General features: G+C 33.7%; 2 protein-coding genes across 2 annotated transcripts; one reads left to right on the top strand and one right to left on the bottom strand.

The window, feature by feature from the left end:
• Positions 1 to 394: 394 nt before the first annotated feature.
• LOC141840734 (putative RNA methyltransferase At5g51130) lies at positions 395 to 7,216 on the bottom strand. The gene is made up of 9 exons (XM_074728799.1): positions 6,999 to 7,216; positions 4,915 to 5,029; positions 4,609 to 4,656; positions 4,113 to 4,371; positions 3,796 to 3,883; positions 3,560 to 3,625; positions 1,342 to 1,410; positions 1,097 to 1,211; positions 395 to 631 (listed from the first exon to the last, which is right to left on the bottom strand). The coding sequence occupies exons 1-8, from the start codon at positions 7,125 to 7,127 to the stop codon at positions 1,122 to 1,124; spliced, it is 864 nt and encodes a 287-aa protein (XP_074584900.1). The 5' UTR covers positions 7,128 to 7,216; the 3' UTR covers positions 395 to 631; positions 1,097 to 1,121.
• A 7,326-nt stretch (positions 7,217 to 14,542) lies between these two features.
• Positions 14,543 to 15,067, top strand: LOC141837920 (RING-H2 finger protein ATL40-like). Its single transcript, XM_074725283.1, has one exon. The coding sequence runs from the start codon at positions 14,556 to 14,558 to the stop codon at positions 14,910 to 14,912; it is 357 nt and encodes a 118-aa protein (XP_074581384.1). The 5' UTR covers positions 14,543 to 14,555; the 3' UTR covers positions 14,913 to 15,067.
• The last annotated feature ends 215 nt before the right edge of the window (positions 15,068 to 15,282 follow it).

Genomic DNA, 15,282 nt, shown 5'->3' with positions numbered 1-15,282 from the left:
TTTAAGATCTATAGAGTCACGTAGTTTTAGTAAAACAAAAAAAAGTTTTATTATTTTACCGGCAAACCTTTAAATCGTCGTGATAACTTTCGGGCCATCATCATCTATTCTATTCTATTTAACAGTAGTAATGTAATGGTTAGATAACAAAATCACTAAAGAAAGCTTTCAAATTCTATTGGATATTTTGACAATCTTAAAATTCTGAAACATTGAAGAGTAAAAAACCCTCAAGGATAACGTAAAATTTTCCCTTAATTAAATGGTAAAAAATAACCATGATGGGATGGCTTATATACACGAACTTGTGTGTGTATACGTGGATACACAGATATTTAGATTGCAACACCAATTTTTCTTTTCCATCAGCAAAACAGAAAAAAGATGCCACAAGGAACAAAATATGGCACCCGCACCGGTAAATTTGCCAAATATATTGTAACTCAACAAACAAGATCAACAACATCATCTCCTCCAATATCATCAGGATGAACTTACGTCGAATATCAGAGCTTTCTAGAGTGTTAGATTGCTATCCGACAGCAGCTCTATCCTCGTCATTAGGGTGCAAAATTCTCGAATCAATACATTTCCAGCTAGGAATAATAGTTACAGCTCCAGCTCCAATAGCCTGCATTGGAGAAGAGTTGCAAGTGTAATATTATACTTAATGGACCGAACACAACTGGTAACAATAGAGAATGCCATGTTTTCTCCGATTTAATCGCTACGTGCATATCAGTGGCCAATAGAACAAGGCTTTAGATGAATGAAATGAAATAGAAATAGCTACTTAAAATCTCCTTTTGGTGCCTCACTATTCTTCAAGGCATGATATGACTTCTTCAGAGAGAAAAAATGTTCTTCTCATGAAAGATGATGTGAAAGTATTCTTGGTACCAAGTGGATAAGATGATATGGAAACATAAAATCAATAATGCGTGTATTATTCAATAACTGATAACATGAACCTGTATGGTGATAAAGATGTTCGTGTGGAAATAAAGCTAGCTTCGAAAGCAAAGGATACAATAGTTTTGTATTTACAATTTTTTCAGCATCAAGACTAATGAAAGAAAACAGCATATCAACTTACGTGGGAGCTATCTTTTCTTCACCAATCATTTGCAAAACATTACAATAGGTCGGTCAAATCCAACAGCCGCACCAGATAAGCTATCAGTAATTACATCTGCTGACTTGAATCCAATCTACAAAAGGAAATCACATCGATCGGTCTTAAAAATTAGACATAAAAATCTTTGAACAAAAAAGGCCATCCAAAATATGGACTGACTTCATCCAAAATCTATTTGGAAGTATAAATCATCAAAGATATACCTTGTCCAAAAGTATTTCCCGAAATCCTTCAGGCCTTAAACATATACTATTGAAGTTTGCCTTTGCAGTCTGCAAATATGTTCAAACTGCCAAATAAGAATCAAATGGCCAGAAATAATCAATGAAATATGTTCGTGCAAGAGGCAAGTACAAGACATAATCAACACTGAACAACCTAAAGAACATGTTAGGTTATGACAATGGTGTTTCTTATTGAGGATGTAACTCCTCAGAATATTTCTGATGAGGTTGCTTAATTTGTTATCGAATTCTGGATAGTCACCACCAATTGAAGCTTAGTTTTAAGAAACTTCATAACTAATCTGTGCCGATGGGGCACGTCAAGTGGGATTTATACCATTCTGCAAATATACTTATTGTGTGGACTGGATTTCAGCAACAAACACTGATCAAAACTCAATCAAACCTACCCATTGATCAGGACTAAGGGCGAACTACAGTATTCAGCTGAAAGAAAGTTGAATCTCAAGTTGTCACCAGCATTTCAGTTTTTATCACCTTGACCACTTGATGTATACTACTAAGGCACCACCATACTCGCGTGTTTATGACATCATTCATCGGATTATCCAAATACCCAGAAAGCATCCTGATATGTCATATTAAGGGATGGAACCGTCACCAGATGCCTCTTCCCTTTCTTCCACTTTTCCTCCACACCACCTAATCCTTTCTTCCTCGTTCCCACCACTTAATATCTGTCTTCTTCCTTTTCCTCAAATCCATTATTGATCCCTTGTTCCCACTCTTCCTCCTCACCATCTGATCCTTCCTTCCTCACCAATTAATTCATCTCCTTCACTTCATCCCTCATCACGAGTGACTACGATAAATGCCAAACCCCTATGTGTATATGATATAGACTCAACTTGCAGCAGAAGAAGCCCATCATGTAGAGTCCCACCGCATAGGTACAATAAGAGCGACCATCGCTTGTATGGTAAAGCCATGACTGCAACTCACCCACCACAATGGTGACGCAGAATGGTAGCCTAAACATTGGCAAAAAGGACCAAAAGTATGGCAGCAAATTGCAGGTGGCAAGTGTAAGGATCAGGAGAAGAAATTACATTTTATATTGATGATAAATGATGATATTCTTCACCCCTACTATGTAACAGCAAGATTATGTTGGTGTTTTATTGAATACTTAATGGTACAAACCTCAGGTGGCAATTTGCCAATAAGATAAGCATTAGATCAAGTGGGCAAAAGGCTACTAGCAAAATGGAACTTAAATAATTTGGGTAAATGATAATTAGTCCTTAATTAAATGGAACCAACTTGTAGGCTAACAGGCAATATTCATGGATCAATATCAATGTTTCACTATCAAGGAAGAAGAAACAATACATAGCTGAGATTTGAGCTAGAACCTACACCTTATGAATGAAGAATTAAGGAAATACCTAAGCAGATGATGGATGACCTCTTCACTCAAGCCTGATCATGAATAGTAAAGATGAAGGTCTAAACTGATCAGTTTGCCTAGAAGATTCAAGCCAAAATTGATACCTCTACTTGAGAGAGCATAGGGGCTATTCATCTACCAGAAGGGAACAAAAGATAGGTTTCTGGCATACCAGCAACATCTCAACCCTATGCTTTAGTTGACTTGCATCTCTTATCTAATCAGTAATCTATATTCCTTGAATTGTTCTAAGATAGTTCTGTTTGAGACAAGAGCAAGCTAACTCCCACATAATGCCTAAAACCTAATACTAAATTGGTTCACTGAATGGAAATGACAAGTAATGAAGAGTCAATTTTAGGGAATGGAATAGAGTTCGAAGACAATAGGATTACATATTGTTTAATTTTGTTCATTGAATAATAATTCTAACTTCTCAGAGTATTTATGGGAATGACAAAAGGAATAGCTAAGAAGGATTAAGAGTCAGAATTCAAACTTTAAGTTCATTTTGAACCCAGCTACAAGAAATAGTGTATTTATCCAGTTTCTATAAGGCAATACATCATCATTTCTGCATCAAATAGGATTCACAAAACCATGATGAAATAGATAGGATCAATGCAAACTACCATAAATTAGTAGCCATGGCAATCTGACTAAGGTGAGAACTGATGGTTTCAACATAATTCTAAAAATAAAAAGCTTTCCACAGTCAAAATTTTTTAAAAAAAATACTATTATAAAAAAAGCCAAAAGTACAGATAGAATAGATAAAATCCTCACCGGTGATACACCATGATTTCTTTTATACGAAGACCAAGGTTGAGATTCCAATATTAACATACCACCCTACAAAACAAGACATGTTTTAGGGAGCAAAAAAGGTTTTAAGGGCACCAAAGAGAGTCATGTACTATCCTAGAAAAAAAGACATGTTTTAGAAAGCAAGAAAGGTTTTAAAGGCACCAAAGAGAATCAATCCCTAAAAGCATGTTTAAAAGAAAGTAATCTAGACATACCTGACGAAGAAGTCGCCAGATTTTAGCAAACAAAGTGATCAATCCATCATCACCCCAGTTCAGATGAACCCATTTTGTTACACTCAAACTGCATAAAATAGAAAAATGTTCAGTGTGCACCTCACAAAGCCAAGCAAGCTATGAAAATGGCAAAGCTAAATAGCACTATGCACATGACATTGGTATAAAGATGTACTGCAGCGGGATATCCTTATTCATCAAGCTAATATCATCAAATAGAAGAAAGACAAGTCATAAAGTGAAACCTGAAAGATAAAGATACATCACACTAGGCTTAGTTTGTTACAGAAACTTACCAAAGAATTGTATCATACTTCTCTGTGCATCCTTGCAAACTCTCAACAAAATTTTCCCGACGAAAAGAAACTCTCTTGAAAAGTTCTTCAACAGGAAGATGGGACTCAAAATCAGATGATTTCACATTTGAAGGATCGTCACTAATCAAATGGTCTCCATATATTGAATCCTGTGTTCTCAAAGCATCCCTGGATTTATTATGACCATGTGTCATTCGCGCTAGCTTCCTTAAGTTCCAATATGCGGTGTCAACTAAACCTGCTAGGTAAAAGATTATGATAAAATTTATGTAAGCAAACTAGACAAAGGTAAAATAATACAAAGCTCTCACTTAATTTGTGAAATGACCATTGAATTTTAAAAACATCAAATTGCCCCATACTTTAGAGCCCTTGGAATCTTACAAAGCTAAAAAGAATTAAACAAACTTGCAAATCTCAGTTATGAATTCGAATATGAACTAAAATGTTCAAGCAAACAAAAGGGCATTATTACCTGCATCAATATCAACTCCAAGAATGCTTCCACAAAAAAACTTCTTTGCTGCCAAAAAATAAAAAACATCATAAGGGAATACAATATTGGAAAAAAAAATTGAACTTCATCAATGTCAGCTACTCCAAGCTGGCAAAGATGTCCCAATTTCAGGCTGGAGACATTTACAAACTAATTCACATGAGTAAACCATCAACTCTCTAGGGAACTGAAATAAGACCGAATAAACAAAGATAAACTCAAACGATGATGTAATCAAAAAGGTAAATTGGAACACAAGCAAGTTGAATCTATGTGAGAGGTTACCTATGCTAATAGTTATCAAACCCTCGTTGCAGCCAATATCAAGGCAATCCTTGCCTTCAAACCACTCTCTCTTAAACAAAATCAGTCTAGGATCTTCCTTTACATTGTGGTCAATCTACATAAAAAAGAACATTTCAAGATATCAACATTAAAGTCAATCTAGTAATCACCTATCACATAGGACAAAAGAAATAGAATGTAATACATAATCCATAATTCAAACACATGGTTCTAAGGAGCAACCTGTGCTGCATAGAGAGATTGAAGAGGAACTACACGACATACTGGACGTACAATACCCTTTACATGGCGGGAGAATATGCAGTTTTATATCATAATAATAAATGAACTCCTATATGGTACATCTGAACTGATTTAGGTTGAACTTAATTTTGACCCCTAAGTAGAATATTTAGAAGTTTGAAACTTGGAAGCATTACTTTTTTCAGATTGGCAGTTTTTTCCCAATGTGGAAGCAATCAGATGAGTTGATTAACATTCTTTACTGAAGTATATATGCTAATAATTTTTTTTATCAACATTAATATTTCTTTAAATACCTTTTTTACTGAAATCAGTTATGTGGTATGCAATGGGCTCGCCATATACCATCTGCACACATTGTTAAAACCTTCCTAAAACATGAAACAAAGGGACTGGAAAACTAATTCAGTTTTACAGTTTGAAAGCCAAAAAAATAGAGGTGGCAATACATTAAAAAATATATATATTTATAATGTCTAAAATAAATGAAATCAAGTATACAAAACAACAAACCCATTTGTATGACTATATGCAAAATATTACTGAACCCATCCTAAATTGCAGAAGCACTAAGTTTAATTTTAGAGAATCACTGCAAACCAGATGGTCCACTTATTGCTCCCTCCTTAGGTTATAGCCAGTTTCAAGATGCAAAATAATCATCATACAGACCAACATCATGAGGGGTCATTAAGTATGCCAAATGCAAAACATGTTCCAGATCTTAGAGCTTATAGAAAACTAAACAAGCATTTTTTGAATGAAAAAGATGATGAAACCCCTAAAAATTTCATGAGCATTTTAAGGAATATACCATTGGATGATTGAATGACAGGAAAGCTTCAAAGCGTAAGTGATGTCTTTACAATAAAAAAAATACCGATAAAGCTACCATATATGAGAATTGTCAATTATAATGAAAATCATGTTGATTTTGAACTAAGAAATCCATGGTTGACAAGTAAATATAAAGTACACCAACTAGGTGGAAGTTTTCTTTCTTTCACATTTTACTTATTTTGTATGTACATTTAAGAGATTAACTAACACATTGTTTTTTGCTGATGAATATGCAGTTTTAGACAACCAACGCTAGACCTAGTAGGTTGTTGCTTACCAACTTGTAGCAAGAGTCATCATGCCATGGTTCATGGCATATTTCATTCCAAGCATAGACCCATACATAACAGTACCAAACAGAAAATCTAAACCATGCTCTGCATTCACATGCAAAAGAATTGTTCGATCTAAGAGTGGTTTTAGAAAAATTAAAAGAAAATGTAGGCATTTATGGAATGCAGATTGTGGAGAAACTGAATACAGGAGAAAACAAGGTACATTGTCTCATTATCTTTAACAGAACATTACCATTCCCTTTAAAACTACGTGATTGTTCTCCTATGCACCACCATCCTCCCACACAGAACCCAGTTCGCGTCCTTCTAATCTCTCCTTGCTTTAGGTTATGTGGGTATGCAAAACAAGTAGCACCCATAAACACTGCAAGCTGTCTTAGCAAAGATTGTTTGCATAGTTATACAAACAACACCTATATGCATCCCTGGTGTATAATTTCTACATTCAGTTATTGTGGCAACAATATATGCACGATAGGACCTATCTAAGTCCATTTGACATATCTATAAGTATTTACGAAGCAAAGATTGGTGAAAGGGAAAAAGGTTCTATGAATCCCTCCAACAACAGTAAACCGCAAATATGTGAATGAAAACCAGTACACCGCGGAAAAACAAACGACTAAGAAACAGTCGACGAACGTACTATTCAATCGCGAGAGAGAGGAAAGGGAGAAGATTTACGCGATAGCCATAGTAGCTCTTGTAGTTGCCATAGATGAAAACCTTCTTCGGCTTCTTCCTGCGTTCCCCTTCCTCCTTTGATTCTTCTCGTTCGTGCACTTTCTTTGCTGCTGCTTCTGGCTGTCTCATATTCACCACTCCCTTCACGCTGGATCCCGGCGCTCTCCGACTCCTTCCCAGCGTGAGCTTCCGGCTGATCAACAAACAACGGGTTTCTAGGGCAGGAAAAGCGGTGACGGGAGTACTTATCGGGCATTAGTATTAGTACCGGCAATTGGATCCGGATTTTAAACCAAGTATTCTCGCCCGCTTTGTTATGGTAGGAGTTACTTTGAGCTTTGCTACATATTTAAATAGATTAATATGAATCGACCAAATTCAAACTAATTTCCGAATAAATTTATTTTAACAGAAATTAACATCCACTAGATAAATTAATTAATTTTAATTTTTATAAATTCATTTTTTTAAAAAAAATATGTATTTTTATATTTAAAAAATTATCAACTTAATCAAAATAATTCAAATTATCACAATTATTATAATATTATGGTAACAACCATTAATTAACTATTATAATATTATAATTATAATAATAGCGTAACAACAGTTTTAAGTAAAAGTAAGCAGTTGGTTAATAATGGAACCAATCAAATTATTTACATGGAAATCAAATAAATTGATATCTTTTTAATTGACTCGATCGAACTTTTGTAAAATATCAAACAAATTAAATAGATATTTTTAATTAAATATCATTAAAAATCTCAATTTGTTTCGAGTTCAATTTGAAATTTTAAACCCGAAGTATAACCCAACCAACTTGATGTTTTTTTAAAAAAAATTATTATTTTTTATAATTCTTTTTTTTCTCAATATTTTATCATTATTATATTAATATGACGTAAAATATCTTAATTTTTAAAATAAAATTTAATTTAATCTCTAAAACTTCCCTAAATTCTAAATCTAAGTCAACTTGAATCTAGTCCAAATCTGATCCAAATTCAATTCAATTCAAAATTTCAATCCGAATCCGAAAATTCTCAACTCTAACTTGATTTTTTTTATCGGGTCGGCAAGTTATAGGCGGGTTTTATAAAACTCACACACACCAACACTCAATTCTTTGAACGCATTTAATGAATAAAATTTTAATAAAAAATCATTAGGACATGTGTGCATGCTTCAAACACAAAGATATGAGATTCAAATCATCTATTCTACGCTTTGTGATAATGTCAATATTCAACTCGACTGACTCATCGTTATTTGGATTATACTTGACCGAGCTAAGCCAACCTGAGCTGGTCTGAACTGTCAAACTGATTTGCTTGCTGAGCTAATCCAAATTAAACTACTAAGTTGTTGAACTGTTGAGTTCGGTCGAATTCTATTAGTCGGATTTGAAAGGGCACATGGGTTATAATCCCATGATACAATCAAAATTTTATATTGAAAATATATGAAAAAAATTATGAGTTTATAAAATTGAAGATATCTTTATTAGTATAAGGTCATTTGTATATAACCTACAAATAAAATCATAATAACTTAGGTTAAAAGTGAATAATATTATACAATCATGGAGATATATTGATTTTATCGGATCTAATAATTAGTATTAGAGTCATGGTCTATGTAGAGCCAGAGCCGGCTTTAGGCATAGGCCTATGCCTAGGAACCCCAATAAATTGGGGCCCATTTTTTTAAAATATTAATTATATATATATATATATATTTTAAGAGAATAAAAAATTATTAATATCTTTATTAGATTTTGGAGAGATTTGGCATGATCATTGAATTTTATAGAGATTTGGCATGATCATTGGATTTCATAAAGATTTTGATCATTGGATTTCATAAAGATTTTAGCATGATTCCAATATATTTAATATTTCTTAATTCTTAAAATTCTAATTTTACTAGTTTCTTTATATTTATCTCCTTCCTTTCTTATTAACCTAATAATCTATTTTGCTCAACTTCAAACATTTTACTTATTTGATAGCTTATTTTCTCTCCTCATGCAAAGCAGTGATTTCAAATCCAGAGGTTAATCGTACTCTGGCAACTTTACGTAAGGCAGAGTTTGGTTTTTTGGGGGTGATAGTGGAAAAGTTGACAGATAAGTCACCCTTACTGTCACTCTACAGAACCGTACATGAGGTTTTCACCTCATACGGCTCCTCGTTCAATTCTTTCGAAATAATTGGATCCTTTTCTTCGTTCGAGAATCTCCTCCCTTATTCCACCCCGTACCGAAGAGTAACTAAGACCAATTCAGTCACGTTTTCATGTTCCAATTGAACACTTTTTTATGATCAAAGGAAAGGGGAAGATTATTCTTTTCACCAAATATATGCGGATCAAATCACGATCTTATAATCTTATAATAAGATAAGAACAAGAAATATATCTGTTATGATTTCTGCTAAAGAAATTACAAATGAAATGAATATAAAAATTTAATTAATAATTTTGCATCTTAAAAAACTAAAAAATTTAATTTTATATAAAAAATTATTTTTAAAATTAATATTTTAATTTATTTAAAAAAATTTTAAATCCACCATTGTCGGTCTCAAATCCAAATAAAAAAGATAAATTTTTTTAAAAATAATAATTATTATTTTAAAAAAATTTCGCCTAGGGCCTCTCGGAGGCTTGAGCCGCCCCTGTGTAGAGCCATGTAGAAATCTAAAAAAAATAAAAAAGGTAGGGAAGACCCATACTATGGGGGTATATAATGGTACGAAGTCTTCAGTAAAATTCAAATAAGATCTCATAGATAAATCCTAATAGATCAATTGGACAGGATAATAGGTAATCTTAATGAATCTAAGAGAATCAAACATCAAGATAAAGAAGGTTTGGTGGTTCAAGAGATACTTCATGGCTTAAATTGAAGTATGATAATCCTTTGTTTGAGAAAATAATTATTAAAATAAAATTTTATATTGAAAATACATTAAAAAAATATATCATAAGATATTTTTATTAACATGAAATTATTTAGGTAGAATTAAAAAAAAAAGAGCTTACATGTAAAGTGAACACTTTAAAACCCAACAAAATGCGGAGAGTTGAGAATGCTGAACATCATCCATGCACGCATTCAATCGAATTATTAAATCCACTTCGGTCCGGATCCACGTTGACAATAATATACTCAATCAAATTTCACACCAAAAAAAAAAGAAATGAAGCTTGTTGGAGATCACTGTCAGATGCTAAACTAAAGTTAGGTTCTCATGGACACTGTTCTGTTGTTCTTTCACACCTAATAAAACCTTTTCTTTTCACTTTCTTTCTAACAGGTGCATAAATAAATAACTCCATCTTATCCATCCAAGAGAGCTAATAATTCTCTGCGCCTTAGCTTCTTTTCCTCTATGCCTGCCCGGGCTAATGGGATCGAAATATAGAAGCTTATCTTAGAGCTAGGAGATTGTATTCGAAACCGATTATATATCTTCGACATTTATCTTGACACATCGATCGCGTAGCTAGTTGAAGAGGAATTTAGTACGTATTGTTCCTTTCGCACATCTTATACTTTAAGGACACTTCATGGATGGTTTATAAGGGTTCCTTAGTTGCATATGCTTGAAGTATGGAAATGCCATGAACCATATAGAGACAAGCAAAGGGCATGACATCAACATGCTCCTGCACTGATCTACAGCACTGTTTGCTTTAATCCATGCAAGTAATGGTGGTCACTGTTGGCCAATCACCAAAGAGTTTAATGGCATCAGCACCATGAAGTTGGTGTGTTAGGAGGGTCCTGCTTTAGTTTGCACTGCACTGGACCGCTGTTTCATCATCATCACACAACTATAATGTGGATTCTCCTTGTTGGTTGAGTGATGTGAAGGTTTATCCAAATTCTGATTATATTGTTCTTCGTAAAGGATGTAGTTTGCCGATCTGGTGTGGTGTCGAATAGAATAACAATTATCACGATGAGATCTAGATCAGTTTGCTCGAATAAGAGATGTGAAAAACAAATAGTCATCTACATTTATAATTACTTAGTTGAAATGAGTATGTATGATGATGTAACTATGAATTATCTCCGGATTGAAAAAGAACAAGATGATGAAGGTGCTCATGAATCCCATTGACATAGAGTAAGTCAATATTAATGGTATTTGAGGTCTTCATGAATTGAAAATTTGATGATTTGGCCATGAAGTGGGTCTTTTCCTACCTAAATTAAAAAAATAAGAAAATATATGAATTCCCTTACTTTTTTATAAAAAAAGTTTATTTTTTAAAAAAGAATTGCACTATAAATTTCCCTCTCAACTCCCCCATTTTTCCTCCTCTCTTCAAGGACGCACCCTTTCCCTCTTCCAAAATTCCTTCATCCAACAGATCATGGCGATGCATCCGCCGGAATTAACACCGGAGAACCTCTACTGCATCCCTTCTCCTTGGTCCGCCATGTTGGGGCCGGACCAACTCCGGCCCACGGCGCCACCAGCGGCACTGAGCTCCTCCTCCGGAGGCGAGCCGGGGGAGGACCGGCGGCGGCGGCGGATGCTCTCCAACCGGGAGTCCGCCCGGCGGTCGCGGATGCGGAAGCAGATGCACCTGGCGGAGCTGCGGTCGCTGGTCAGCCGCCTCCGGCTCCACAACCGGCAGATGCTCGACGAACTGAACCGAGTGATGAGCGACCACGACCGGCTCGAGCTCGATAACCGGCGGCTCAGGGAGACAGAGCTCGAGCTCCGGAGGCGGCTCGAGGGGTCGTCCACTCGATTCGTTTTCTAATATTAACGCCGGCCGGTAATCATGGAATTACGACTAATTTGAGCTGCCTGAACGAAATTAAAGAAATTTGTTCTAATTTTATGAATTATCATAATGTTTTTCAATTTGTCAGGAAGAACAATGGATAAATTGTTTTCCCAAGAATGTTAATTATCTGTTTGGTAATTGAGAGTTATGATTCCTTTAAGAAGTTGATAATTATATATTAAATATGTTAACATGTCTTGGACCTTCATTTGAGATCATAATTAACACTCATTGTTAAGATTCAACACTCAAGGACTGAGGCACATGTTAGTTTATCTAGGCTTTGTTAAAAAAGAGAAAAACTTAGAGATATATATGGTTATTAAGGTAAGTCTTTTTCATGTATATTGACCATGTGGTGATCATTGTAGTCGCATTGTTTTGGCCCTCATAGATTGTCTAGTGTTTATATGTCCACATGGGGACCATTCTTATTGGGTCGATCGTAATGGCTCTTTCAATATAAATACTTGTTTGTCGACGATGGTTCTTCTACCGCGTGACTTTCTAACTATCATAAGTCTCTTGGTTGATTCTCTTGAATGATTAAGTCTCCATTTGATGGGTTAATACATGATTAACAATATATATAACAATTATCATTAAGATTAAATCTTAATTAAGTAATTTAATACATGGTGTATGAAGGAGGTTTAAGCTATTAGGTGTGGATTCTATGTGTACATTCAATAATTTGGTTTGTTAATATTAATGGGTTGTTAACAATGAACTTTATGTAGATGAGAGTATATATAAGGAAAAATCCTCGATTCCTTTGGGCATATTGAAATCAAGAGTTTTTTCTTCCTCACTTAATTAGTTATTTATCGAGTAGGCCAATTTATTTTTGCATTTGGTATCACTTAATTAGTTATTTATCGAGTCAAAGCCGATGAGATTTTTTATACTTGAATTATAAAAAAAAACGATGAACATAATTATTAAAATCAAACTAAATCAGTGGGAAGACATTTTGTCATCGAATTAAAAAATCGAAAAAAATACTTATTTTCAGAAAGAAAATTAAAAAATGTCTGTTTGAGATTGGATAAATAATTACATTACATATCATTTAATTAAATAAAAATTCATAAAAAATAGATTGTTTAATTAAATTATAGGAGAGAGCTAGATATTAATATGTAAAAAAAAAACAATATCATATTTCATTTTTACCTGAGAATTTTTAGAATTATTTTTAAAAGGTTTGATTATTTAAAATATTTTATAGCATATATTTGGTTGGTTTTAAAAGTTTTAAAAGCATTTTTAACAAAAAGAAAAAAAGAAAATCGTGAAATATTGTTTTAAGAAAAGTGTGTATTAAGTCAACTTAGTCTATAGCTTAGCTTGCATGTTCAATCTAAGAATTTTTATTTTATATATTTTATTTTTTATTATCTATACATTTTTTAAAAAATATTATTTTATTTTAAACAAAATAAGCAGTCATAATTGACCTGGTGCCAGCTTTTAAGACCAGTCTCTATTTGAAGACCTCTGATTAATTAAAATTAGAGAATGTCACTTTAAGAAATTAAAGAAACTATACACATCACCAACAACCAACTACTAACTATACTTATTGACATTTTAATTTTGCTCTCTTATTTTTTATGTTTTCAAATATTAAAATACAGGCCTCTCATTTTTCTGAATTTGTTGTTATATCATTTTTAAATATTACTACTATTTAATTTATCTGATGACTTATTATTCAGCTAAAGAACTATATTAATTAGTTTAAATATTGATTTTTTTAAAAATCTTTTCATAACTACGAGGTGTTTTCGTTTTCATATTACTCATTTTCCGTATAAAAATTTTAAAATTCTAAAAATATTTAACATATCTCATTATATTTTTTTTCTTTATCGTTAGTTGATTATTCATTCGCTAACAATCGTTTGATATAAAAAGACAAGTGCACCAATTAATTTTTAAATTTACTATATTAGATTTGTGATTATCAATCGACTTTCGTCCATAACCTATCAATTGATTGATAAACTTTTTTATGCTCTCACAAGATCATTACACAACATGAAATCTATATATAAAGCATGGTTTCACTCAATGATATAAAGAATATAATACATTTGATTTAAAATGTTTCTAAGGTATTTAACGGTCAATTTTCATAAAAACACTATTAATCCTTTAATGAAATTAAGTTAAACTATCAAAGTTATAAAGATTTTAAAACATAATATCTCTCAATTTAAAATGTAAAATTTAGATTTGAGTGCATTACACTCAAGAAGCCTATAAAAGTAAATGATCTTGATTTAAAATATTTTTAAAATGTTTAAGGTCGTCAATCAATTTTAATCAATTTGATTGATGACCTCAGAAATATTTTAAATTAAATTTTTTATACTTTTTATTTCATGTTAAGTCTAATTATGCTTTCATATTTAAATTTTATAATCTAAATAGACAGCATGAAGTTTTTAAAATTGTCCTATACCGTGTAATGATTTTACTAGAGCATATAAATAATAAATTTAAAAATTAATTAATGTATTTATTATTATATCAGTCGATTATTGGTGAACTAAAAATTAACTGATGATAAAAAAAGTGAATATAATAGAAATGTGTTATGTATTCAGTAAAATGTTCTTTATACAGTTAAATACCGTTGGTAGGTCCTCGCGGGAGAAATCATTAAATAACGGTTCATATATGAACAAATCCGATACTGATTCAATTCCCCGTGCTATCAGTCGAGCGCTTGCTTTAATGGCCGCCGCCTTCATCCTCGCCTCCGCCTTGTCGGCGCTCGCCGGCGTCGGCGGGTTGGTCCTCGCCATCCAAGTGTGCGTAGTTCGCCGGGCCATGCGGCGAGGCTTCCTTGGTTTCGGCGCCGCCTGCGGCCTGCCGCCGGAGCTGCTGGCTGAGCTCCCCAGCTTCGAGCTAGAGCAGGAGGCGGGCGACGAGTGCGCGGTGTGCTTGGAGAAGCTCGCAGCGGGCGACCGCTGTCGGCGGCTTCCGGCGTGCACGCATGCCTTCCACGCGCGGTGCGTGGACTCATGGCTGCGCCGGAGCTCCCGCTGCCCGACGTGCCGTACGTCCGCCGTCGCCGGAGAGTCGTGGTAGACGAGCTAGTGAGAAGCTTCATTTCCGAGGGAGATTGATCGGCAGAAGGATGTGTTGGATGAAATCTAAAACTAGAAGAACAGGACGTGAGCATTTCATCTCTTTTTTCTTTTCTTTTGTGCTCTTGAAATTTGTATTTGTGTGTTGAATTTAGATTGGATTGAAATTAATTTTCTTGAAATTTTATTGATATTGAGCTGGATTATGAAGTTGACACCAATCTCCTGTTCGAACTAGAGATTAAGTACTTGTACAACAAACACTTTCACATGGTTTCTTAATTGCAAAATTGATGATACAGCTAACCAGTTTCTTTGTCTCCTTTTTTTTTTTTTTAAAAAATATTTTTGCAAGATGAAAAGCTAAGCTT

Source organism: Curcuma longa, chromosome 11 (genome assembly GCF_044706935.1).
Source record: "Curcuma longa cultivar G26 ecotype Majalengka, Jawa Barat chromosome 11, ITB_CL_G26_1.1, whole genome shotgun sequence".
In the NCBI taxonomy this organism is placed as follows: Eukaryota; Viridiplantae; Streptophyta; class Magnoliopsida; order Zingiberales; family Zingiberaceae; genus Curcuma; species Curcuma longa.
Note: the sequence above shows the minus strand (reverse complement) of the source record. Positions and strands in the feature narration are given on the sequence as shown.

Excerpts from the sequence above, each read along its gene's own strand:
- LOC141840734 (XM_074728799.1), bottom strand. The coding sequence starts at position 7,127 with ATGAGACAGCCAGAAGCAGCAGCAAAGAAAGTGCACGAACGAGAAGAA. Across the intron at positions 4,657-4,914 it reads TTTGATAACTATTAGCATAG|CAAAGAAGTTTTTTTGTGGA; the intron begins GTAACCTCTCAC and ends ATTTTTTGGCAG. Across the intron at positions 3,884-4,112 it reads AAGTATGATACAATTCTTTG|TTTGAGTGTAACAAAATGGG; the intron begins GTAAGTTTCTGT and ends TATTTTATGCAG.
- LOC141837920 (XM_074725283.1), top strand. The coding sequence starts at position 14,556 with ATGGCCGCCGCCTTCATCCTCGCCTCCGCCTTGTCGGCGCTCGCCGGC.